Source organism: Pan troglodytes, chromosome 14, assembly GCF_028858775.2.
Source record: "Pan troglodytes isolate AG18354 chromosome 14, NHGRI_mPanTro3-v2.0_pri, whole genome shotgun sequence".
NCBI classification, from domain to species: domain Eukaryota; kingdom Metazoa; phylum Chordata; class Mammalia; order Primates; family Hominidae; genus Pan; species Pan troglodytes.
The window spans coordinates 107,467,756-107,494,272 of record NC_072412.2 but is presented as its reverse complement, the minus strand read 5'-3'; the positions used below and the strand labels follow the sequence as shown (position 1 = coordinate 107,494,272).

At 35.4% G+C, this 26,517-nt stretch overlaps 1 protein-coding gene across 2 annotated transcripts in view; it reads left to right on the top strand.

The window, feature by feature from the left end:
- FGF14 (fibroblast growth factor 14) overlaps nt 1-26,517 on the top strand; it is a 693,562-nt gene that overhangs the window by 518,257 nt on the left and 148,788 nt on the right. For both annotated transcript variants that reach the window (XM_009427196.5, XM_001150157.8), the window contains exons 2-3: nt 9,259-9,369; nt 15,696-15,799. In XM_009427196.5, the coding sequence (XP_009425471.1) occupies nt 9,259-9,369; nt 15,696-15,799 (215 nt within the window). The remainder of the gene's footprint in view (nt 1-9,258; nt 9,370-15,695; nt 15,800-26,517) is intronic.

The window sequence follows — 26,517 nt, the reverse complement described above, 5'->3', positions numbered from 1 at the left end:
TATGACAGGCTCTGTTCTAGGCACCTGGAATCTAGCAGTGACCAAAGGGACAGCAACCACTGCCCTTATTTATGTTCCATCTTGGTGTCACTCTACTTATTTGTCCTAATTCTGTCTTCTGAGGCAAAGCTAAATAATTCCATTCCCTGTTTTTGTGACAGCCCCACAAATTGTTGAAAATGACATGTCATCATCTTCAGATTAAACATTTTCTTACACGGTTTTCCCCAGGCCCACCCTGTCTGTCACTCTCCTCTCGTCTGTCAGTGCCCCTTCACTGTGTGTTTGTATCAGGGGTGGTCTGAGAACACTGGGATGTCCACCTAGAGCACAGCTGAGTGGTACCTGGGCAGCGTGAGAGGCCAGATCACAGAGGCTTTCACATTCACGCCATCATTTCCTTTTTGTGTTGCTCTTGCACACATCACATAGTGACTCTCTGCCTCCATTTCCTTATCTTTTTTTTTTTTTTTTTTTTTTTGAGATGGAATCTTACTCTGTTGCCCAGGCAGGAGTGCAGTGGTGCGATCTGGGCTCACTGCAACCTCCGCCTCCCAGGTTCAATTGATTCTCCTGCTTCAGCCTCCAGAGTAGCTGGGATTACAGGCACATGCCACCACACCCGGCTAATTTTTGTATTTATAGTAGAGATGGAGTTTCACCATGTAGGCCAAGCTGGTGTTGAACTCCTGACCTCAGGTGATCCGCCAGCCTCTGCCTCCCAAAGTGCTGGGATTACAGGTGTGAGCCACCATACCTGGCCTCATTTTCTTATCTTTAAAGTGAGGATAATAATGCTACCTAGCTCAAAAAGTCGCTATGCATATTAAATGAGTTAGTATTTTTAAAAAGAGCACTTAGAGTCGTTTCTGGCCCAAAGTGTATGCTCAGGAAATGATAGCTATTATTCTTACTATTGTTATCATTAGCGCTGGATATTACCTTTCTGTTTATACAGCCTCATTGTTTTAGGACTCACATCATGCTATTGGTTTAATGATGATGTGGACAATTGACAGCAATCTGCTTTGGCTGTAAATTCCTCTCAACTCCTAACAAAACGCTTGGAACAAAGTAGATTCACAATAAATGCCCCCTAAAGGAGCAAGTTAAATATCTTGGCATTTGAAAACATGCTTAAACAAAACATAGAAAGGATTTCTCCTCCTGTTTTCCAATGTAAAATGTTGTATTTCTGTGGCTGTGTTGCAGAATTCTAGAGATAGATGTGTCTGTGAGATTGATTAAGGGTGATGTTATGAACTGCCTTTCTAAAATTTTAAGCCTTAATAAATAAAAATGGTGAAGAGGCATCGCTTCCTGGTGATAAAATAAGGAGAAACTTTGGGTTTTAGAGATGCATATAACTGGTTGCAACTGAATTCAAGAGCAAATGATACTCTTCAAGAGTATCCTTCATGAAATTTTCACACTGATTTCCAGGAGTATTCTTTTCTTTCTTTCTGTACATAACATCTGGTTTAAATGTTTTTCCTGTCTGGTTAAAAGTGTAGATGTCTACTTGGATTCATAGGTATCGTATCTCTGAATGCCGCCTCTTTTCTTCTCCTTCCCTTGCTGTTCGGGAGATTCTGTAGAGAGGATTATTAATAAAAAAAAAAAAATTTATCACTCCCATCTCCTCCCAGAAGCAGCTAGAAGACAAATGTCTGGAAAAGAAACTCAGAAGGGAACAGAGCTCAGATGTTTGCACCTTTCTTTAAATGGAAGTAGCTTTAAAGTGTTTATCACTATCATTTCCAACTATCTACCCATTAGGTGGAGGTCTCTAAATAGTTCTAGATATGAACAGACAAGATGAGTGATATTCTTGCTCCAAAATGTTACTTCTTAAATATATGAGCCTCAACTCTGGAGGATGAATAGATCAGTCCTTGCCATGTGCAGTTATTTTCTTAAATTCACCCACTGCTTATTTTTTTTAACATAAAACATTTAAAGAAATGCTTCCTGGCTCTGAAACAAATGTATAAAAAAAAAAAACAGAAAATATATTTTTTTCAGACAAAGTTCCCAGTTTACTGCTCTACTATTTATCTGAAGAAATAGATAAAACTGCACATCTGGTGTAATTCTTGTTTTCATGGTTAATGCAATATCCTGATGCAATATAACTTTCCCTGAAAGGCTTTTGATTCTGAATTTTATTACATAAAAATGCACTTTTTTTTCGACAGATGTCTTTGGTTCTTTAACATCTACTTTTTGTCATGCTAATTCTGTATTTCAGACAGTGTAATGGCAGCTGAAGAACAAATTAATACGGTCTGCTATAGGTTTAACTGGCTGTGGAAAATTCTGTGAATGAATCAAGCAGCAGTTTTTCTTCAGATTCTTTAAATTTAGGGAATCCTATTTCTAGTTTCCAAAAGGAGAAGTGAATCATTCTTCATAGTGTTTTAGCTGAATATGTTAAATCTGTGTATTAAATTTAACATAATACTGTATCTACAGTTAAAAAAAGAATAGTATTTAGATAACAATTAAACTGAAATATCTCACATTTCCCTCTTTAGATGACAATAGCATTTAAGAACTTACATAAAATGCTCTTTGCTTCATAATCTGGGACATATTTACTCTCTCAGCTGGCAGTGTAGTCCTTACTAATGTTTATGTTAATAGAAGGATACATAAAAGTTCCTGAAAGTACCATAAGTGTCTTTTAGTGTTTGGTGTCATTGACATATTAACAAGGAGTCTGAAGATGAGTAACGCACCCACATCTGTCAGTGCCACAGACGGCACTTGAGCAACACACCAGCACCTCAGACAGAGCATACAGCGTCTTTGCCGGTGCGCTTGTGTTCTGGGAAGGAGCAAATGAAATCATTCACAAATCAGGAATCCCTGGCACAGTATAGAATCAGGAAAGCTTTTTCTAGATGTGATTGTAATGATGGATTGACTTGGATCCCAAATGTTATCACCAAAAGGTACATGCTTTTCTTACTTAAATATGCACAAGAATTTTGCTAATTGTATTTTGCAATTACATAATTGATATTTGGGATTTAATTTTGAAAATATGTAATTACAACTTAAAAATAATAAATTAGGCCAAAGCACACGATGTTTTATCATACAATTATTCATCTTTGTAAGTGATGAATAAATAAGATGGAACAATAGAGCTGATATTTTGGCCATTTTATTGTCCATTTCTGGATTGTGTGGGCCATGACAGCTCCAATGTGTTTCTAATATGTTAGAACTTTGCAATGAGAAAATTTCATTAGAAAATAGTGTTGGAAAGAGTGCTTTTCTGAGTGCCAAAGATTTCCTTCCTTCTGTAGTTTTATATACACTGGATATTCAAAAAGCTAGTGAGAGTTCAACCCTGGGCTAGGAATCCCAAGATACTCCTGTTAAGTCTGTTCCTTGGAGATAAGGGTCAAGTATTAAGCAGGATTCTTACAGTCTCTCTTCCCTTTAATGATCTCTTCAAACATTTTCCCCTAGAAAAGTCTTTGCCCATAGTCATTCTCTTAATAAACTTTACCTAGAGAAAATGTTTTAGCTACAATAGTTTTTGGGGAAAAAGCTTAAAATTATTTGTGTTTCCGTTTCAAAACCCACATTTATCTTTAGCTCAAGCATGCTTTTCTCCAACTCTTAAATACAATATAAAAAATTCATTTTGCCTCAAAAACCATTTATAGATATATAGCCACTTTAAAAAACAAAACAGAAAGTGAATTCGGTTCAATAAATACTAGTTGAGAACCTGTTCTGTGGCAAGCACCGTGATAGGTTATTTTGAGTAATATGCAAATTATCAAGGGATTTATCATTTATTTGCAGAGCAGAAAGACATGCAAACCTGCTAATTTAACACATGGCTGATTGATATAAAGCCACATTATAGTTTCTTTCCTCTCCTCAATAAACAGCAAACTCTTTGAGGGCAAGAGCTGTTTGGGTTTTTCATTTGTTTATTTTTGTTGTTGTTAGTTTGTTTTTGAGATGGAGTTTTGCTCTTGTTGCCCAGGCTAGAGTGCAATGGTGCGCTCAGTTCACCACAATCTCTGCCTCCCGGGTTCAAGCGATTCTCATGCCTCAGCCTCCAGAGTAGCTGGGATTACAGGCGCGTGCCACCATGCCCGGCTAATTTTGTATTTTTAGTAGAGATGGGGTTTCTCCATGTTGGTCAGGCTGGTCTTGAACTCCTGAACTCAGGTGATCTGCCCACCTCAGCCTCCCAAAGTGCTGGGATTACAGGCGTGAGCCACTGTGCCTGGCCTGTTTGTTTCTAATGCCAGATAGTATCTCTAGTGCCTGCAGACATAGGATTCTGATAGGGAGAGAAGTGGTGGAGAGCTATTCTAGCCTGTGGGAGAAGTGTTAAAATTTAACACACGTAATAGTACATTGGAATGGGACCGTGAGTTGGGTAATCACTCTGAAGTAACTGGAACCAGGTTCCTAGAGGGAAGGGATTCTCGAGGTAGCATTGGCTCAATCCATAAAGGAAATTGAATGTAATCTTAAGGGATAAACAAAGATAGCAAATTTTCACATGCCTTTAATTTTATCTATCATTTTCCTTAGTGTCCCTATCCCACCTTTATTTTCTCAGTCCTTTGGAAAAGTTCCTGGACACAGTTTATTTTTGTGGTTGGATTATATGATAATATATATCTTTAAGCAAATTATTCAAATACTATTTTCTGCTACTGGGAGTGCCAAAATCTAATTAGATCTGCCACATTTTTTTCTGCAAAATGTATATTACAAAAGTTGTTTTTACCCTATAAAAACGTGTGATTTTTTTCCATAGCTAATAGAAGAGAACCTACGTTTAAGAACCTACACTGATAACCAATTAGTACTGAGATTTATGTGTATATAAACATAGTTCGTATGATATATATACATTAATGTATTTGCTACAGAAAAACATATGTCATAGTGTACATTTTTCCATTTAAATCATAATTTAAAATAAGTACACCATTTGATTGGTTATCCTGATTCTTCTTTCGCCAGTCTTCCCATTGCATGAAAACCATTTATGACGGTGTTTAATTTAATTGAACTCATTTCTAAGAGAATGAGTGTTTTAATTAAAAATGTTGTGTATTTTTCCCCTGAATCTGAAGGCAGTCGGACTGATTTGCATTTCTTTCAGTTCTGAGTGTTGAGGGTACTATATTATGAAACATCTTTTTTTCTTGATATGTATGCACATTAGTTTTCATTATTTCTATTTTAATTAATATCACAGATCATTGTTAGCACAGAGTTTTGTGCAAGGAGTATCTTCAAAACGTTTTTAGTAAAATTATCAGGCACACTAAATAGAAAATAAAAGACAAAACTGGAGGAAAAGGGGAATTAAGACAGGCAAAGAAGAGATTCTAAGTTTTTATATTTTCTTAAGCAGAGTAGGCATTCTGAACACGAATGTTTCAGAAGAGAATAAAGAACTAATAATTTTATGAGTTAAAAAGTATTTTCCATTTTTGCATGGCTAGCTAAAATATAGGTATAGGACTTTAGATATTTATTTTTCAATTATTAATTGGGAACCTGTATTGTAAGACTTTGGGATACATCAGTATTTAAAACAAAAATACTTGTTCTTGTAGGCCTTATATTTAACATTTACTAGAAAAATATCATGCAAGCCTTCTTATTCTATCAGTTTATTGAAAAAAAGAGCATTTTTTTCATATTACATGTATTTTTACATATTACATTAATACATGTTTGTCTCACACATGTAATATTTCCACACTTTTATATCTGAAGGTATGTGCATTTAGGATGAAGTTTCATTTTTTATCATGGTAACTATATTTCAGATTGTCTTTACATTTTCAAACTCCTTTGGCTCATTTCATGTTAGATTTCAATAGATCATCATTTGTTTTTGTTACTAGTTTCTATACTTGTTTTTAACCACAAAATCCATGTAAGAGAAAAATCTCATCTTTGTTATTTGTTTTGTATTTATTTTAGCTTATTTTATTCGTATCATCTCTAATCCTTATTCTCTCTATGGGATTTTTCCCCCTAAACTATTCTAACTTTAGGTAAACTAGATAATGTAACTTATAAATCTACTTAACCAGGAACACATAAATTGCTACACATTCACCTATGATACCATAAAATTACCATAAAATTGTCCAAAGGAAGAATTTGATGTCATCTGAAGTTTCAGGAAAGTGCTCTTGAGGAAATGGATGTGTTGATAGAACCAGAGTGGGGAGGAGGAAAAGGAGGCAGCTCTGCAAAGGTGTGTGCATGTGGGTGCATGCCTACACAGATGTGCAAAGGGGCATTTTAATGCAGATGGCCATATTTGAGACAGATAAGGTTAAGGGAACAGGATAGATGTGGGAAATTATGTAATATTTGTAGGTAACCCACAGTGACCCAGGTGAGGCTACTTGCAGGGGATGGATAAGGGCTATAGTGAGCAGAGCCATCAGATAAGATAGGGCCTTACTGCGGTAAGGTGCATACATAACTCAGTGGACGGTGAAGAGTCACTGCATATTTCCAGACATGAAGGATTTGAAAAGGAAAACTGCAGGTGGGAAGACCACCTAAGAGAGGTAATGAGGGGCTGGCAGTGAAAATAGAAAAAAAGAAAAAGAGCGAGAGACGCCGAAGATGCATCAAAAGGAATTGAGCAACCCATTTGTTTTAAACTTACAGTACTGAACTAGCAATTTTGGTAAGGTTTTAATGGGGCAGAGATGTATTGGAAATGTGGCCAGTGGAAAAGTGAGATGGATCTGAGAAGAGGTTTTTCAAGATCTTTGATCCTTTCTAACCTTTGTGTTACTGCTTTGTAGTCACAAATTCAGCTCTGGCTAGCAGGATTTGGGTTTAGACACAGTGGCAGTTAATCTTCAAAATACAAGTTGGTTTTGGTTTTTTAAACAGATTTGATTTGCATTTTATTTTTAGTGTTGAAGACATTTTAGTTCAATTATTCCGCTTGTACAGGCTGCATCAGGTAGCAGTTAAGTGGGCAGGGTCCAGAGCTGAGTGATCAGATTCCAGCTGTTAACCTACTGGTTATGTGCCCTTTGTCATATTATTACTACTTAATTGCTCTGTGTCTCGATTTCTTCATCCTCCAAGTGGGCTTCTATTAAGTAATGGTGAGGATCCAAGAGTTAATAATAGAATGTGCTTCTAATAATGCCTGGCACCTGAGAAGAATAAAATCAATGGTGTTATGATTTCTAAAAAGGAAAAACGTCAAACAATATATAACCAGATGAATCAAAATCAATTTGGTTGTATTTTCTTGAAGTTAAAGGAGAAAAACATAATTTTACATTTTATTTGTGCTCCCTCACCCAAAACGAGGCATAATCCCAAATCTCCCTGTGTAAGCATGAGGGCGCGTGTGAGTGGGTGGGTAGGTGGCTTCTCACTGCCTCGCCTGATCTAGTTAATTCAACTCCAGAAGACATAGTAGCTCAAATAGGAGATTGCTTAGGAATAAGTGATGTCAGAACATAAAAGTTTTACAGAAAAATTGTAAATCACTAATATTCTCATTATTTTTTTCTTGACAAGAGAATAATAAAAAATTCTCTTTTTCATGTTTTTAACTCTTTTTGCTTTTATTCTCTTCTTTTCCATGCCACGTATTTTCAGTGAAGAGCATAAATAAAATACAGCAAAACTAAGGAAGAAGTCTTTAGTACTTAGCCCAGTCAGGTCTTCCAGGTGATGGGCAGACTTAGGCACAATAGTATTTTTTTTCCACTAGTGCATATCTTAGAATTATGTGATTTGGGAAGTTATATACTACAGAATAAGGAACATATGTAACGCAATGCAATAATCACTTAGATATTTATTTTTAAAATCCTACTCTTTTAAAAGCTTTCATATTCGAATACAGCTAGTCACACTGATGTTGTGATGATCTGCTGTTCATGCATTATTTTCCAAAAGGATTTTTCCAATATTATACCATCTATGAAGCAAGTCTAGGTACAATGGAGTCACGTCTCAAATGATCAGTTTTAAATGATGTGCATAGAAATAGATACTGAAATTCTTTGTAATTTCTTCAGGACTAATAAAGAGCTTAAGGATAGCTCTCAAAAAAATTTTTTTGTCTTCACCTATTTGCAAGACCACAATTTTTCTATTGATTATAAGGTGCTAGGTTTCATTACTCAGTAACGTCCGACTGTTTTGACAGCGGATTGCATTAGCATGGCCCATTCAGCTGTTGTGGAGAGATGCCAGTTGCCATGGTGAAGATTATGATGTCCCACATCCAATCTATCCCTGAGATGGGGATGGCTTTTGCAAAACCACATGCAAATATTTGTTTTCAAAGGTACAACTGACTCTTTGTGAAGCACTGGATTACTAGAGTGGATGTCTTTTCAATGAATCATCAAATGAGGATCTATTACTGCATGATTTCCCTTTTTGTTTAAATAAACTTCCACTGCCCTCTATCTCAATGCCCGTTGACAAAGAATCAGATTTCATATTGTATAACTTGACTGTCCTTTTTAGTTATACAAGTTAATGAGTTTATCAGTTTAATTTGTCTAATTTCTCTATTTGATTGCCTCAGAGCTGACCTCGTATGCGTGGGTTTGCTGTGTTTCCCCTGAGCTCACAAGTAGAGTTTTCCGTTTTCCTGCGAATATGTCTAAGCAGCACAGATACTTCCATGGAAGTAACAATGACCCTTCAAACATCCAGGGGTTTTCTCCAAATTGGGGCTTTTCCTAAGAATATGTATCATATGTTAGTATGAATGTTTTTTAAATATAGGTATTTTTTGTTTTGTTTGTTTTTAATTTTGGGAATACTTGTCAACTTAAGTAAAAGGAGAACTCCATTAAAAAACCTTTTAATAAAATTTCTGAGAGTCACCAGTTTGCAAAATTCTTGTCCTGCCATCATGAATGATAATATTGTTTGTAATAATTCGTTTATAGTTTAAACTAATAATTAAACTGACAGCTTAATTAGTTTAATAGTTTTAATTAATAATTTAAATATGCATATACCAGTTTTATAAAACAGCCTGTTTCTGTGGCTTACTACTGCATTTCCTTTACCTTCTATAAATAGATTACTGCAGGTTTGATAAAACACAGAAGAATCTGAGAGACAAAATAAAATATGCTACTTGTATAAAATGTCCTCTTCTGAAAAAAGAAAGAGAAACAGAAAAGATAAAGGAAACTATGGTGACACATTGTGAGGCTTATGATAACTATGTTTGCCTTTCAGATCCCCAGCTCAAGGGTATAGTGACCAGGTTATATTGCAGGCAAGGCTACTACTTGCAAATGCACCCCGATGGAGCTCTCGATGGAACCAAGGATGACAGCACTAATTCTAGTAAGTGACAACCCCAGGCCACCAGTTACACAGTTGGTAGAAGATACTCTGCTACTTAAATGACTTTTTAAGATTCATTTGCAAATGTTTGGTCGTGTTGGTTCATCTTTACAAATGTTACACACTAGGATGCCATTTACAATTTTATTTAAACTACGTGGATGAAAATATTAATGGAGTAACCAAAGAAACCTATGGTTTAAAGATGATTATGTTACTATTTTTGTTTTTTATTCAGACAGTTATCATACCCAGAAAATTACTGTTACTTTTAATCTTATTATTGTAAAAGTTAAGTAAGTACACTAGTGTATTTAGGTAAAAATTAATTACATGTTTTCTTTGGATGTATTATTTTATCAGGCCCTGAGGTTCTTAACGATGCCTGTGGAAACTCAAAAGCTACAAGGAATAGTTTTGTTTTGTTTTTTTACATAATAGAAATATAATTTAAAATTCTTTGCATTTAACAAAAAAAACTTTCTTATAGAAAAAACATAAAGGTTGTGTACTTTGAAATTCATTGTGCAAAGTGTTTACAGAATTGCATCTGTGATCATTTTTAATTAAAAAGCTACACATCTTCCACTGTATAAATGTCTGTGTTCTTTTTCCTATTTCTTTATGTATAACATTTCTCCGTCTGGTGCCTCTCCTTACTCAACTGTCTGTGTTTTGCTCTCCCATTTTCTGTTTATATTGGCATCTGATTCATTTTTAATTTAGCATATTAGTTCCAAAATAAGCACACTTTTTACTGTGTGGGGGAGTTAGTGAAAAGCAAAACTATTTTTATTAGAAATACTTAATCATAAGAAACATTATCGGTGGATCAAAAATAGATATGAATTTTTTCATTAATGTATGTCTTATTCTTCACATATAAACATCATTCCATGAAAAGAAGTGAGGGTTTGAATAATACACATAATCAAATCAGAAGGCACTTCCTTTTTTATTTTTATTTTGTTTATTTTTATCAGCTCAATTTAAAATTCAGCACTTCCTTTTTTAAATTCCAGTGATCAAATTGCCAGTAACACTGATTCTGGCAGTAGTTAGCAATACAAAATAGGTTATTTTTACATGTCATTTTGCCATGTGAAATATCATTATTTTTCCAGCCATCGTGTTCACTTTTTGTATTTTGTGCATTGCTTCACTTTTTATTTTTTCTTCAATTCCTTTTTAATTGTTGTGTATACCTACATTGTCCTCCTTGTCAATTTCTAATCTCTTTACTCTCTTTGTGTCTCATATCACTCTTTTTTATTTTTAAATTTTTCCCTTTTCTGTTTGTTTATTGGTTTATTTTTACTTTATTTCCTTTTTGATATAGGAAAAGAGAGGGTAAAACAATTCAGCTACAGAAGAAAGAGGAGGCGTTTTATGCCAAACATTTACTTTTGCAGCTTTTGTTATTAGTTTGAACTTTCAAAGATTATTGGTAGCTGACAATCTTTGACCAACAAAAGATGTCAGTTTCTTATGGTTCAGGCTAATACGTGTGTCTCTGCTCAGTTTCTTTTCCCCTTAAACTCCTTACCCATTTGTTGACAAAAACCATTTCCTTTCTCTTACGTGTTACTGTTGTGTAGGTCACAAAGTTTAGGGATTCATAATTTCTGATGTCTTCAGTGTTCTCTCATTTTGTTTGGCCTGGGAGGATTAGAACGTAATAACTAGTTTCCCATAACTCTGATCACTAGGTGAGCTATGACACTCTGAAAGATTCGTCAGGCTAAAGACTGATGCCATCCATTTTATGACAAAAGTTTTCAAGACAGGACATACACCATAGCTTCATAAATATATTGCTTTATTGGACTACGTGAAAAATAATTTCACTCAAACAAAGGTTTTATGTGTTTTTTCTCTAGCATTTTTTCTTTGTGTAATTTTTGCAGAGCCAACAAAATTGGTTACCTTTAATGATAGGAATCAATATTATTTTGAGAAGTGTCTATTAGACATTGCCTTTTAAAAGCATACTGCTTCAGAATTGAATAAGCACTTTCTAAATATGGAAGTGCAGATTTATTATGTGCACACATACAGGTCTGGTTATCTGAATAATTTTAAAGACTAAACTGGAAAGCTGAGATACTAAAAAACACTCCACCTTCTGTTCTGTAAATATATGGTTTTTTTTTCTTCTGTATCTGCAGTAGAAGGAGCAAAAACTCAGAACGAATCTTGAAATTTCTTCTGACACTCTAAATGCTAGTGAGACACAGTCCTGAGAAGAAAGATGAAACAGGATCCCCTTTGTAAAAGCAAATCAGAAGAAAATCATAATGCCCACACTCGAGGGGCTCAAATTCCTGTGCAAAGTTCTGGTCCACAGCTTTTCTGAGACATTATATTGCATTTCAAGTGCACTGTAAGCCAGTTAGTTTAGTTTTGTTACTATTTCAACATTTGCAAAGAAATAAAGAAAAACAGTGGGTAAAATCAATATTCCCTCCTCAAAAGGTTCTACAAATTATATGACTATAAAATTTAATACAATTGGCAGAATCGTAGCAGATTTATAAAAGTAATGGAAATTACGAATTAACTTCATTTTTATGTCCTCTGGCCTATGCAAATTGCAAAACGGTGTTTCTTAGGATGAATTTAAAGACATTTTCTTTTCTCTGGTTCATTTCCATAGTCTCATGAATCTTATGAAAAATTTAAGCACTGAAAAATTCTTTAAAAATAGGAATGTGCTTTAGAAAGGCTGTCAGGTCCTACTTAGAGTACAGCTCTTTTGTTGTGAGGACAGAGGTGATGTAATAATCATATAGTTTCCTAGTTATGAATAACCAACCCATGGTTTGTATTCAGGTAGTTATAAAAAATGGAAACATGTTTATGAATAATCATTCATAAACATACTGAACATAAACATTATGAATAATCATTCATAAATATGTTTCCATTTTTTATGACTCCCTGAATACAAACCATGGGTTAGTTATCCATAACTAGCAAAAATAATTTTTAAAAAACCGAAAACTCACCCAGATAGCACTGTAAAAGTCACTAAATAACAAAATTGAGGGCTTGAACTTTCGTATCTTCATGAATTGAGTTCAATACATTTCCCACACTAAATATGGATATTTAGAATGAAAAAAAGACAGAACCATCCTGCTAAACTGCCTTTGTTAAAAATTTCAGATGAATTAAGAGGAGGGGAAAAAGGCCCACTGGTAGGCAAACGTTGGTGCCCTTGTTCTCCAGGGGTTTCCAGTCTAATATCTGTAGATCTCTGGGAAGGAAAAGTAGCACAAAAATCATGGATGATGGGTAAATGGTTCTGGTGGAGAAAATACTGTAGCAAGTCAACTGCTTTATTATTGACTACCATAATAATGGAAAGATCTTTCACAAAAGGAAGTGAGCACCTAGGTAACCTCATTACCACTCTCATTTAAAGTTCTTCTAAATGTCAGCATCCCCATGAACTACGGTACTTTATTAGTGGGTGAGTTTTCTTTCCCCCCAGTTTGCTTTTGGGGATGCCATGGATTTTTTTCTGTGCTCTTAAACTTCATTGTTCCTACTGACAGACAATAGCTACTACAAGCAGAATAGGACTCTACAGATATCAATACACTATTAACTATGGTAATGTTAAAACCTCAAAAGTCCCTCTCACATTAGAAATGCTCAACCTGGTAACTTGATGTGTAAAATAGTTCAATCACTCAGTGGCCACCACCCCACATGATTTAGGACGGCAGTTCTCACCGTCCTTAGTTGTATATTAGGGTTATTTGAGGAGCTTTTCAAAAAAATTCCTTATGTCCTAAACCCGTTCCCAAAGATTGTGATTTAATAGGTATGGGGTTGAGCCTGGCCATTCTATGTTATGAACACAGCTAGTTTTAATGTGCGGCGAGAGTTGAAAATCACTGTTATATGAAGAACTAGAATGTTCCATGAATGAACAAAGTCACGAAAACATCTCCATTATTCTTACTCCCCTAGGCTTTGTGACATTGCCTTATAATTATGTAAGAAGCAAAGAGAGTGGAGAAATAAAATTATATCTCAATTAATGTGGGTATCTGTGTTTTTAACTAGTACCGGTTCCATCATGGCCAGCTCTGAAAGGTTCTCCACATTTTAGTGTACATAAGCATTCACTTTCCACTATCATTCTGTAAATTATAATACCTTGTTTTATTTATTTATTTTTGAGATGGAGTTTCGCTCATTGCCCAGGCTAAAGTGCAGTGGCGTGATCTAGGCTCACTGCAACCTTCACCTCCCAGGTTCAAGCAATTCTCCTGCCTCAGCCTCCTGAGTAGCTGGGGTTACAGGCATGCCCCACCACGCCTGGCTAATTTTGTATTTTTAGTAGAGACGAGGTTTCACCATGTTGGTCAGGCTGGTCTCGAACTCCTGACCTCAGGTGATCCACCCGCCTCGGCTTCCCGAAGTGCTGGGATTACAGGAGTGAGCCACCACGCCCGGCCAATACCTTGTATTTTATAATTCAGGTCCCAATCAAAACACAAGGGAAAAACACTAGTATTTTTTCAGTATGATCATTTTAAACTATCTTATATAATTTTTATGTTTCCCATAACCACATCATTTTGGTGAATTCATGATCTATTTGTTTTCTAAAATTATACTACCTGGCCTATATAAAATATGTGGCACCTACAAATATCATTCTGAGTGTGTGAAAGTTAGAAGAGGAAAGTTAGAGTAATTAAATTTGAATTGATTAGGTTAGTGTACCTTGCATGGACAGTCATATGATTATGGTTTTCCCTCCAAAATTTTGTGTATAAATCAGGAATTATTCTATGGTGCCCATTCTTTCAAGATGTAAGGGGAGATGGTACAGTTCAGGTGTTCTAAACAAGTGTGAATATAGCCATCTCCCACCAAGAAGGAATACTGAGAGTCGCCAAATGGCACAGGTAGCTGTACTCAACAACTCCACATCTATATTTAATATTAAATAATGGAAATGAGGAAAGAAAACTAATTCTTTTATAAGAATAACATAATCCCCTAAAATCCTATAGCAGAAAATCTGATATTAGTTTACGTAGTGAAACTAATATCCAACTAACCATAGATGCCCCTGAGTATTTTTCCAGGGATAATATTCATGGCTCTGGCCTGAGGTTTTCCTTTTATATTTGTGTAGCACAGACATCTTGGGATCTTGAAAACAGTAGCATGTAATAATCAGAAGAGAGGGTGTAATTTTCTTCAACCTATTAGGAGGAAACATGTCCCTGAGAATTAAATATAACACAATTTGTGAAGTTTGTTTTTAATTATGTACTACTTAGACCCTTGGAATGAAGTCCAAATTGCCCACATTTTTCAAATGACTTGGTTTTGTGCAACACAGTTGAGAGCCTGAGTTTGGATACTGTACTTACACGTTTACATCACTATTTTAGTACTTTCATTTCCTGTTCTGTCCTGCTTAGAATTAGACTTAGTTAAGAAGGACTTGAGTAGCAGCAGATAACCTCACTGTAAATAATTAATAGTTCTCTTACAAATGTATCTATAATAAAATCTCCAAAATCATCAAGCAGTTATCTCTAAGACTGATGCAAGAAAACCTACTAAACATTCAACATGCAGCACTGCCATGGAAATACATTAAAGGGATATTAAGTTTTTTTAATGTTATAACGTTGCTATCTGCACTATGCAAAAATATATAAAATGCTTTTAACATTTTATCAACAGAAGAAACAAAACATGGAAACATAGATGAGTAGCCTCTCTGACATTTGCATGCCATTCAGTTTTGATTAGTTCTTTCTAAATTTAGCTCTTTGGCAGGTGCACATCTTTTCCTGGCTTCGCTGGCATATCATATTGGTTCTACCACTGTCATTTAGTTTTGGAATCACCTGTTTAACTTCTGGCCTGACCTCATTGCAATGACAAATCACACCTTCTGTGCGAAGGGTTAGAATAAACACTCAACTTGGACTTTTAAAATTCTGCTCTTTGAGAGACTTCACAGTTGATTTCTTTTGGTATCTAATGGTGTCAGACACAGTGTTTCTAGAGGCACGATTACAGGCTTGGTTCTGTTTATTGTCACATCAGCCCTTCAGAATGCTGTCAGCAAGACTGCTCACATTTAAAGGTTGAAGCTGAAGTACTCATTTTACCCATAGCAGAAACTTCTTACTTATAAAGCGAAATATAAGTTATTTAATTGGAATTTCTAGAAAGTATTGGCAAAGATGATGTTTCTTAAATAAAATAAATCAGAAAGAAAAAATTACACTCTGCCCTGCTTCTTCCTGCCCATTCATGATAGACAATGTTTATCTTCACAGCACTCTTCAACCTCATACCAGTGGGACTACGTGTTGTTGCCATCCAGGGAGTGAAAACAGGGTTGTATATAGCCATGAATGGAGAAGGTTACCTCTACCCATCAGTAAGTAAGACGCCAAAGATCTCGGCCATTCGTTCAATGCATGTAAAATAACAATGGCAGCAACAACAAAAAGAAAGTTCTATGTCTGTTGTTTCTGCCAGTTTTTGCCTTAGTATTTGATCTTTGCGAGAATGCTTAGAAGCTGTTTATTATTCACCAGTGTTTAGTAATATGAGTTTATCTAAAGGAAGTGTAATACTGTGTCTTAAATAGTGCTTTTGCCATATTTTAAAAAATAACCTAGTATACACGTGAATCTAATCTTTTGTATTTCTAGTTAGAAATGCACTTATCTTAGAGAGTTTCTTATAATTTTTTTAAAAGAAACAATATGAATTCTAAAAAAGAGAAAAGTAAAAGGAGAGTATTTTCTAAAGTAAGAATTCAAATTGTGTGGATATTTTACTGAAAAAATAACTACTTATAATATTGAAATGTGTATTTCTTGCAAGCCTCTGTGTTTTGTGGTAATATTTATTGGAAGCTGAGCACTTTTCTAGCCATATGACCTCTTCTGAAATATTTTCTATTTACAACCGATTTGCACTCAGATATGCTGTATTCATGCATATAATGTAGTTAGAATTTATTTCTGCCACAGGTTTAAGCAGTAAAGACTTAAAGGTGCTTTTTTCTATTATCCCTTGAGCAAAAATTGATAAAGTCTTAAATGCATTAAAATATGCTCTTACATGTCATCCTCATGTAAATTCGTTGAAACTCTGTCATTGTTAAATATCACCACCAACAAAACTATAGATAAATATACACATACTGTGTGTGTGTGTGTGTGTGTGTGTGTGTGTGTGTTTGTGTGTGTGTGTGTGTGTGTGTGTGTGTGTCTTAAACAGAAACATTCTCCAGGGGGCCTCCCAGAAAATGTAATCTATTTTCTTCAGTCAATTTGGGAAATCCTATCACAGGGAAATGAAGTCTGCGCTGTGGATTCCCTTCATGCTGAGCTCAAAAGTGCTGGCTCTTCTTATTCTGAGTTCCCTGAAGGGTGTTCCCACACAGAGAACTGGGTCCCACATTATGCAAATTGTGTTCTCTTGCACAAGATGAATATGCAGCATGTTGCCAGCAGGATCAAGCTAGAATTCCCTATGCTCCCTTTAGAAAAAATTAAATACGAAAAGGATCACTTTCTAGAGATGCTTTATTTTCAGATACAGCTCAATCTTTTTGATTTGGAACTTGCTCTGTTATTTTTGTTTCTTTATCTTCTTCCCAAGTAATATTTTAGGGGCCTAAACATCATTAGATGCAGTGTCTACTGTAGCTTCTAGTTCTATCTTTCTGTTAGTAATTGTATCACATTGCTATACTCTGATACATATGTTGATGACAGGGAAATTGAAATATTTGTTTTATCTTTGTGCTGCTGAGAGAGTTGCTTTTTATTTATTTATTTTTTGTCATGTGGTTGTAAATGTATGCCATTCTTTTTTAAAGGTAGGGTATATCATTTTGAGTATGTGTCTTAGCCTAAAATAAAAGTATTGATTATGCTTGGTGCAGGCTAAGCAGTAGGAATAGAAACAAGAAATGTGTTAACTGCCAATTCCAGTCCCCTGCATTTTAAATACTGTTTCCGCATGCAGAAATCAGATCTCATGAGGGTCACTGCGTGCAATAGCATTTGCCCAGGGTGAGTCCCGGGAACAATTTAAGGCTTGTTACTGGGTACGTTGTTCTCTCCTCTCCCTTCTTCCTTCTGATTCTCCAGTTGCTTGGCTTCCAGGCCTCCCCTTTGGTGGCTTTATTCTCTGACTTACAGATGTTGGTGTTCTCCTCTTCCCATCCTTGACTCTTTGTTCTGAACCCAAAGTCTGGTAAGAGACACAGTTCACTCAGCCCTTACCCTAAGAGATCTCCTGTGCCTAGGCCAGGCCCCTGTATGTCTTAGTCATCTTTGGAAAGAGGACTTGGATAAAAACCAAAAGCGATTATGAATCTATATCAGTACCTCCTAATTAAACTGCTCTGTTTATTTCAATGTAAAAAAATTTGAACTTCAAATATTTCAGTACGAATAATTATCTGCAAGTATTTATTCCATAATTTGTTACTGAGAGCCTACTAAAATAGTAATATAGAGCACAATATAGCAATTATTATCCTATAAAATAATAATAGCTATACCTATACAATAACAATAGTGATGATATTTGTACAATCCACTCTGCCTAGCACTGTTCTAAGCACTTTACCTGTATTAGCTCATTTAATTATCCCAATAACCTTTTATAAGCAAATATTATTAAAATAAGGACACTGATATACAGAGAGTTTAAGAATCTGCCCAAAGTCACTCAGGTAGTAGACAGAAAAGATAAGATTGGAGCATAGTTAGTATGACTCATTAGCTTACATTTTTAACTGTTTTATTATTACTGCTTTTATGTGCCAGACATTTTTTCATAATATGGTCTGACACCTTTTCTAACAAGAAGTTATAAACACATTATGATGTAATGAAAAACTTTTAGGGAATTGTTACCTAGGAAATAAACTGTATTTCAGTGCAATTATTGAGAAGTATAATTTCAAACATAATCTGTTTCCTTTAAAGATTTTTGAGTTAAAATTAAAATAATAGAAAATTTGTCAAGAAAAAGTTTGATATTATATTATGGGTATTAATTTTTTTATATTTAATACATTTAACATTTAAGCTTTAAGTTTTAAAAGCCATGACAAACGTTGTTAACCCAACTAAGAAATTTTGAACTAAGATGAGTAAATTTTTGAAAAAATGACAACTCCAGTGAAGCTCAGATTTAAAGAAAGAAGTTAATGGAGATTTAAATCAGACAAATGAAGTCATCCATTTTAAGTTTATCCTAATTTTTTAAAAAGTTAATTTAATTTTTGTGCAGTGTAAACTAGAGTCTAATATGAAATTGATTTTTTTGAAGATCCATAGGTTTAGAAGTAGTCAATAAAATACTCAGGTCATCTAATTTGAATTCTGGTAAACGAATATCACAACGGTGATTTGACTTGAGGTGTATCTTCCTCTATTTTTATTTCAGGAAGTAACTTTCATACTCCTTTGCTATCCAAATAAGATACTTAATGTGTCAGATAATTCCACCTTCTGGAGACAGATAAAAGGTACTTGACTGAGATGTAAGTTTCCATTTTCAATGCTAAAGGCACCTGTTCTCTGGGGGATCTTTTCTTCAATATGATGATAGTTATTTCTTTTGTGGTCCTAATGATTGCAATATGGTACTTGATATTGTGCTACAAGAGATTTAATGTCGGATACAAGCCATTTGATTGAAGGTACAGTGTGGGCTACAAGGACGCAGAATAGAAACTGTCAGAGTAATAATTCTGCCAAAAAATTAGACAGTTTAAAATGATGTTTATGAACAAAAATGTACTTTAACCACTTATCACTATTTCTAGTGCTGAGAGAAAGTCAAGTTTTTTGTTTGCTTATTTGTTTTCCAAGCCTGTGACTTTGAAAGACTAAGAAAATCTTCTGTAGAAAGCCAAGGTTTGGAATGTAAATTGTAAACAATAAGGAAAAACTGGTAATGAAAGGAAAATGTCACTCATCATCAGGGCAGGGGTAAAGGATAGTTGAAGTGAGAATGTGTTTCTGGCATAAGAAAGATGGAGAAGAAAAAGAAGGACGTAAAAGAGACTGATGATACAATGAGTAAATCTCTGGGCTTTATTCAGAACACCTGGGTCCTGGATCTGACAACCAATACCTGTGTTAAAACTTCCTAATCTCTCCTAGTCTGTCCCCTCATCTGTCAGATTACATGATTTCTCTTGAATCCTTCAAGTTAATTATGGGGTTTACAATTCTGGTTTTAGTATGATTGATTTTTCTGAATGATAAGGTAATTTTACATAAAATGCATAGAGATTCCTTATTGGTATTTTATCACAGGCTGGCATTTATGAGAATATTATTTTCCTCCTGGTGCCGTCAGTGCTTCCATGTTCTAGGTGCAGGCATCTTCGCGGTCATAAGTGCCAGTGTTCTCCTGAAATAAGCATCTCATCTGAATCTGTTAACCAGATTGTATAAGTGGAGAGAAATATAATCCTTTTTCGTGTTGATTTTAAAAATAAACCAGGAAAATTCAAGGTTACCATGTTTTGCAAATATTAGGGCTCATGCGAATCACCTGGAAAGCCAAGAAAAGTACAGATTCCTTGGATCACCATCTAGATATTTTAGTTCAGTGGGTCTAATGGGAGGCCCAAGAATCAACAGTTTGTAAGGGTCACCCTCCCTCACTTCTGCCGGTTATTCTAAAGTTACTATTTCAACTGTGGACAATCACACAACAAGCATTGCTGCAATGCTATCTAGGGGAGACGGTGATAACGTTAGACCAAGGTGATGGTAACAGAGTTGGTGAAAATCAGTAAATGGACTACTCAGGCATTGAAACTAAATATTTGGATTTTCTAACTGTTCTACCACTAAGCTGAAGTTTACAGAAGTTTGAAAGCAGCCCAGCATACTTCTTCACTTATGCAACAACTCAGAACTTCTGGAATAGGGACTGGTCACCTCTGTGGGCTGGCATCACCTCTCCTACCTATCCATACAGGATAAATATGTATATATGAATATTCTTTAATCAAGGAAAGAAAGATAAATGCTATGTATTCCTCAATAAGCATTTTCAAGGTCATCAAAGTCTTATCCACTCTACATAAGATAGTGTTCTGATATCATATCTTTCAGGAGCATTTTCAAATGAGCCTCTTCTACAAAGGTGGTTTCACCTGCCCTCCTCTGTGCCAGCAGGCTTCTCTTATTGATGTGTCCTGAGTTGTGTTTCTGTCTGTCCTTAGCTTTCCAAGGGCACCCAGGCATAAAAGCATCCGAGCAACCCACCTCATGCTTCCATGAACTGTTCATCTTCTTGCAGGATCTATAATTCTAGCAAAACAAGGTGGAACAATGTTATTTTCCTCTTGACATTTATTCCTCTCTTCATTGCTCAAGTTTAGGGTATAGAAATACAACTGCTCTGTTTTATCAGTATGGTACCTATCATCCTTCAGAGTCTTTCTAATCTTCCCTAAGAGTTACACACCCAAAGACATACATGTCCCTCACCTGTAAGTACACACTCATGGAGTATTGCGTGAATTCATTGCCCATCCCTAGCACCTGTCCTGTCTCTGAGTAACACCTTTACATGCCTATTCTCATAAAAATGTTCACTATTTACTCAGACATTGGCAGGGCTTCCTATTCCTCCTCCCCCAGGTTTTATGTTTATTTGTTTTGTTGTTGTTTGCTACCAGGCAGTGCATGTGCTTAATCAAATAAACTGAGCTCTAGTGGCCATCACTGGCCATCAACATCCATTGCAGGCAACCAAGGGCCTTGGCAGCATTTGAGGGTTGCTCATCCTGGGGAAGAGCCTTTCATTCTCCCTGGGAGCACTGAGGCAAAGCTATACCAAGTTCATCTAGTTACACACAGGTGCCCCTTTAAGAATGGAAATCATTTTATTCTTTATCTTTTATTCTTCATCTCTCTGAACACGTTGGTTTCTTTATCATAAAAAATATATTAAACTTGAGATGATTATTAATGTCTCCAATTATTATAACAATCTATGACACTATGCATATTTTTCTGCACAAACAATATCTAACACTTTTTGGGGATATATATACACATAGACACACATATATAATTCTCATATGTATGTGTATGTTTCATTGGAATTATGCATTCTCCTCAAATTATATATACATTTATCCCATGATTATGAGTGTTTCTGTTTATATTAATAAAATGTTAAATAACAGTTTTACATTTGCACATACTTTAAAGCTTTACTTGTTATGCTTTAACAATATTTCTTTTTTTAATCAAGCTTTTCTGTGACTTCTTTCACATTAGAGTTCAGTTGGATATATCTGCCAGGTTGAAATGGCTATTATCCTTTCTTGGTATCTTGGCCAAGATAATTTGTAGTATTAATAAAGCAAGTATGATACTTCAGCTAATTTTCCCCCTAATGCTAATTTCAACATCCAGCATTCGTGTAATTCCCATGACATTGAATATTGATGCACAGAATGTAATTGGTTATGTCCAAGAATGCCATTATCTACTTAGGGTCACTAACTGGAAAGGAAAAGAATTTGAGAAACAAATACAGCTAGTAAACTGCATTTAACTAGTTATAAATCATCTTTTGGACAACAGAAATTATGGAATATCCAATTTTTTTATTTGTTAGGTTGAAGCTAGATAACAGAAATAAATTACTTTGATACTATCCAGATTCCAGTGACATTTTATGGAATATAAAGAAAGACATTGGAGTGGATAGTGAAAAAGATACTGAGAGCCTAAGAAAAAGAAAAGGAAAAAAAATATATAAAGGAAAGAAGATAATAGAACGGCAGTAGTCAGATGCTTTGGCAGCATTGTGGAAAGAGAAAAGAAGAGAAAGGAGAGAGGATAGGAGGATGAAAAAGGAAGGAAATGAAGAAAACCCATCACATAGAAGAGAAAGGGAGACCTTGTTTTCTGCCTACTCCACCATGTTCCTGGAATCCACCTGACTCCTGATTCTAACTTTCTACGTGGTGTAGAAAAACAAAACCATCCCTCTTAAAGCTCAGCCCAGTTTCCTACCATACCAAAATTACCTTATCTGCTCTAGCCCTTTGGACACATTCACCTATTTCCCCTTCCCAAAAGTCCTCTTCTAGAGTGATGGCTGTGTTTGCTTCATGTGAGTTTCAGGCAAAACAAAGAACAAACAAACAAGAAAACCGCTATGATCATAGTTAACTTCCAGAGGATTTCACTGGTGACAGTGAGAATGAGTGGAAAGGGATGTCAGCAGTGTCTAAAATCTACTGCAGTTATCCGAATGAGGACACTGAAAACTTGAATTAAGAAAGAAAGCTAAATAAGGCTTGAAAACTACGAAACATTTGTCATTGCGTTTTCTTGGCTTGTTTTTGGATAATGTGCGTGTGTGTATGTGTGCTGTGGGGGCAGGGGTTCTGTGTGATCTGAATGCCTTTAGGTGAGGCATGCACTCCACTACTGTGGACACATGGTAACCACTCCTTAATTTTAGAAAGGAAGACACAACACACACAGGCTCCCTTTGTTTCTGTACATATGTTGACTTTGTTTATGTGCCTGCAGACACTAGTGTCTGCAACTTCTGAATTAAAGGGGTGGAAAAAATCAGAGATATTTAAAAGTGTTTTCTGAGGAACTGTGGAAAGAACTTCATGGTTGTCTGGGTATGGAGACAGCAGAGTCACAGCTCATCTGGTAAGACCGGCTTAGAACTAGGTAAGCTGTGATGCTTTTCACTAAGAAAATAAAGCCCAGAAGCAGGACAGGGTGGGTGGATGGAGTAAGATGCTGCATTTGGTTAGGAACCTGCTTAGTTTGCCCACAGGACATCCAAGTGGATTATAGTCATGGAATGACTATTGGATGATGATGAAGCTCATTGATCCTAGAAGGATCACGTCTCAGGGCTGTCTTGGGAAAGCTGTGCAGATAGAATCAATTCTGTGACAGATGTTAATTGTTTTTTCTATTCTTCCTGCATGTGAAACAAAGATGAATATGCTGGGTCAGTGACATCAGCATAAAGTTAGATATTACAAAGAAGTTTATTAAATAACATGAGGTCTTGAGAAATCTTTCTCACATATTTTGATTCATAAGTATATAGAATCTACATGGTCAAATTTGGATACTGGATAATAGAGCAGAATACTAGCTGAATTAAATTCAAAACTTGTGTTTCTACAAAATTGATGCTAATAATATATGAAGGGAATATCAGGGCTTCAGATCCTCTCATAGTGGTTCACAAACATCAACATTTATAAGACTTATTCAAATGATTTTGAAAATGACCTGATCTCAGATATTAACAAAACAGAATCCAAGACTCCAATTAAGTGGTTTCAACATGCCTCAAGAATCATAATTTTGAGGGCTAGGCACAGTGGCTCATGCCTATAATCCCAGAGCTTTGGGAGGCTGAGATGGGGAGATAACTTGAGCCCAGGAGTTCCAGGCTGCAGTGAGTTGCGATCACACCACTGCACTCCAGCCTGGGCAACAGAGTGAGACTCCATTTCTAAAAAACAAAAAAGGAATCATAATTTTGAATATATATCCCAGGCATGTCTAGTGCTGGTGACCAAGGTCTAAACTACTTTCCCACAAATCAGACTTTTCAACTGCCTGCTTTTATATCTACCATTGATTATTGTCATTACTATTATTATAATTTATAAATTCCTAGTTCAGGGCTTGAACTAGGAGTAAGCAGAATGACATGACCATACATAGAGCTCACCTTTTCCATTAACCAGATGAGTTGGCCTTTGGGGAGTGCATAGAGAAAACTTCTGGTTGTGGTCGCTCCTCTTAGTCTGTGGGAAGAAAAGGACAAGAAATGTCTCCTCGAGCACCAAGATGGTATAGAGAAAGACAAGACTTCGGCTGAGACTTCAGAAAATGATATAAGAAATGATAGAAACAAAGCAAGACATTAAATTTTCAACCAATAATGGCTGGTTTGCAATCTCGAAAAAGAGATGTAGTCTGCACCACATAAAGCGCAAAGGAGAAATCAGCCTGAGACCATCGACAACAGGGCTGGCAGGCACCTGCTGAGTTGAAGGCCATGACAAGAGCATCCTATTGGAGCAGGTTGTCAATGTCAACCAACCTGGATTGCTTCAGAGGTGGTTGCTTTTTAGATTAAAAAAAAACAATAAAAATAGATAAAACTGTATTGAATAAATCGCTTCCTTTCCCTAGCCTTCTGTTTTCTCTGAAGCTTCATTTTGTCTGTATCTAAGCAGAGATTTCCAGACAAGTTCCATTTCTGGGTTAGAGGAGATGTCCTTCTCCTTCCAGAGGTGATCAGCAGTTACATCAAGGTGCTCAGTATGAGACGGAAGTGGCTCGTCCTCCATGTCCAGTGTGGACAGTGGGTTGTTCCCATATGGGCCCATCATAACACGTATTTCCTAACTACAACCAAAACCATACGACCTACTTAACAAATATCAAACACACAAACTACGAACAAAAGGGTTTGCAAGAAATATATGGAAAATCATTCAACTCAATATTCATAACTTAAATATATGCTGAGGAGTAGAGCTCTTGGTATCAAAGTGTATATTAATGAATTCATTTATTTGCCCTTTCAGCAAATATTTATTGTACTCCTTCCATTGTCAGCTATTGTACAACATATTCGAAGACTTCAAAGATAAGTTAAAAATTGTGGTTTAAAATTGAAAAAGAAAAAATAACAAAAACCTGAAAGTCCAATAGACAACAGTTAAGTTAACCATTGAAGGACATTTTGACTAGATGAATTCTAAGAGTTCTATCTTTTCTCAGAATCTGTGATTCCATGAAAATATTTGTCCCATTTCCTCAAGTAGTGACAGCTATGTAGGGAGTCTTTAATCTGTACTTCTTGATTAATTATTGTTAAGGTGAAACCAATTTTCACAGTACATTTTATTAATTTATTCCTCGAGTGGCTTCATGTTCATGAAATGTACTGTGCACATCACTTGTCTTTTTTCCCCACTGAAAAAATTCAGTGTCAGCAAAGAAGATATGTCAATTTCTCAAGTTAAAATTGCAGAAAAGTACTTATTTACACGCTGCTTTGCTGAAAGAGCATGATAAATCCACAGACACAGAGGCAGATATTCAACGGCTGCATTCTAATATGGCCATATTTGCATTAATGAAGTGAGTGGTAATGTCGTCTTTAACTTAAGAGAGAATCTCAGGGGAGAAAAAATAAAACCCTAATTTTTAGTAAATGTTGCCACCACTTAAACTTGAACGTTTTAAAGCAAGAGCATTAATAATTATAATTAGAAAAAGAGCTTTGTTATTTCTACATGTTCATAAAATGACACAAAATACTTTGGTTTTATATTTTCTTTCAGCGTCAAAGAAGAAAATCATAAACATCACTGCAGTTTGCATTTTTATCCTGATTTCCTCTGGGGGTTAAAAACTATATAAACTACTGTAAATAGTAACAACATTTATATTGATCAAAATGTTTCAAATTTTGGTTAGCTATATTTGTGAATGGTACATGGTAGGTGGTAGATGGTGAAAATAATTTTTATATGTAAGGAGTTTCAAAGATTATCTAAAACATGAAGGCCTAAAACAATAGATGAAACGCTATTTCAAAATGTATTCTCTCTTTGTTTTCACTCTCCATGTTACAAAAATGGCAACAAATTACGTAAATGCCAAGGAAGCCAATATATCATATGGTAAATGACAAATCAACTATAACATTGAAACAACAATTAATAGCTATTAAAATTTGAAGCAAAATTGTGCATCTTTAAAAATTATACATGCATGTGAGAGGACTCATGACTGAAATCTCAATATACCATCTATCCAAGTTGAGTTAAGTTGTTTTCCTTTTTTTTTTTTTTTAAGATAATTATTCTTCTTCCTACTTCTGGGAGTGACAGTGTATGGGAGGTACCTGTCAGGCACTGTGAAACCCTGGGCTCTGAACAGATATGGGGTATTTCTCTCAGTATCCTCAATGCAGCTCCAACAACTAATCCCATTTCTTAATCACTTTGGAATTAATAAGAAAAATAATTGATTTTAGAAATTCACAAAAATATGAAAAACAACTTTTTTCTTTTTTCCA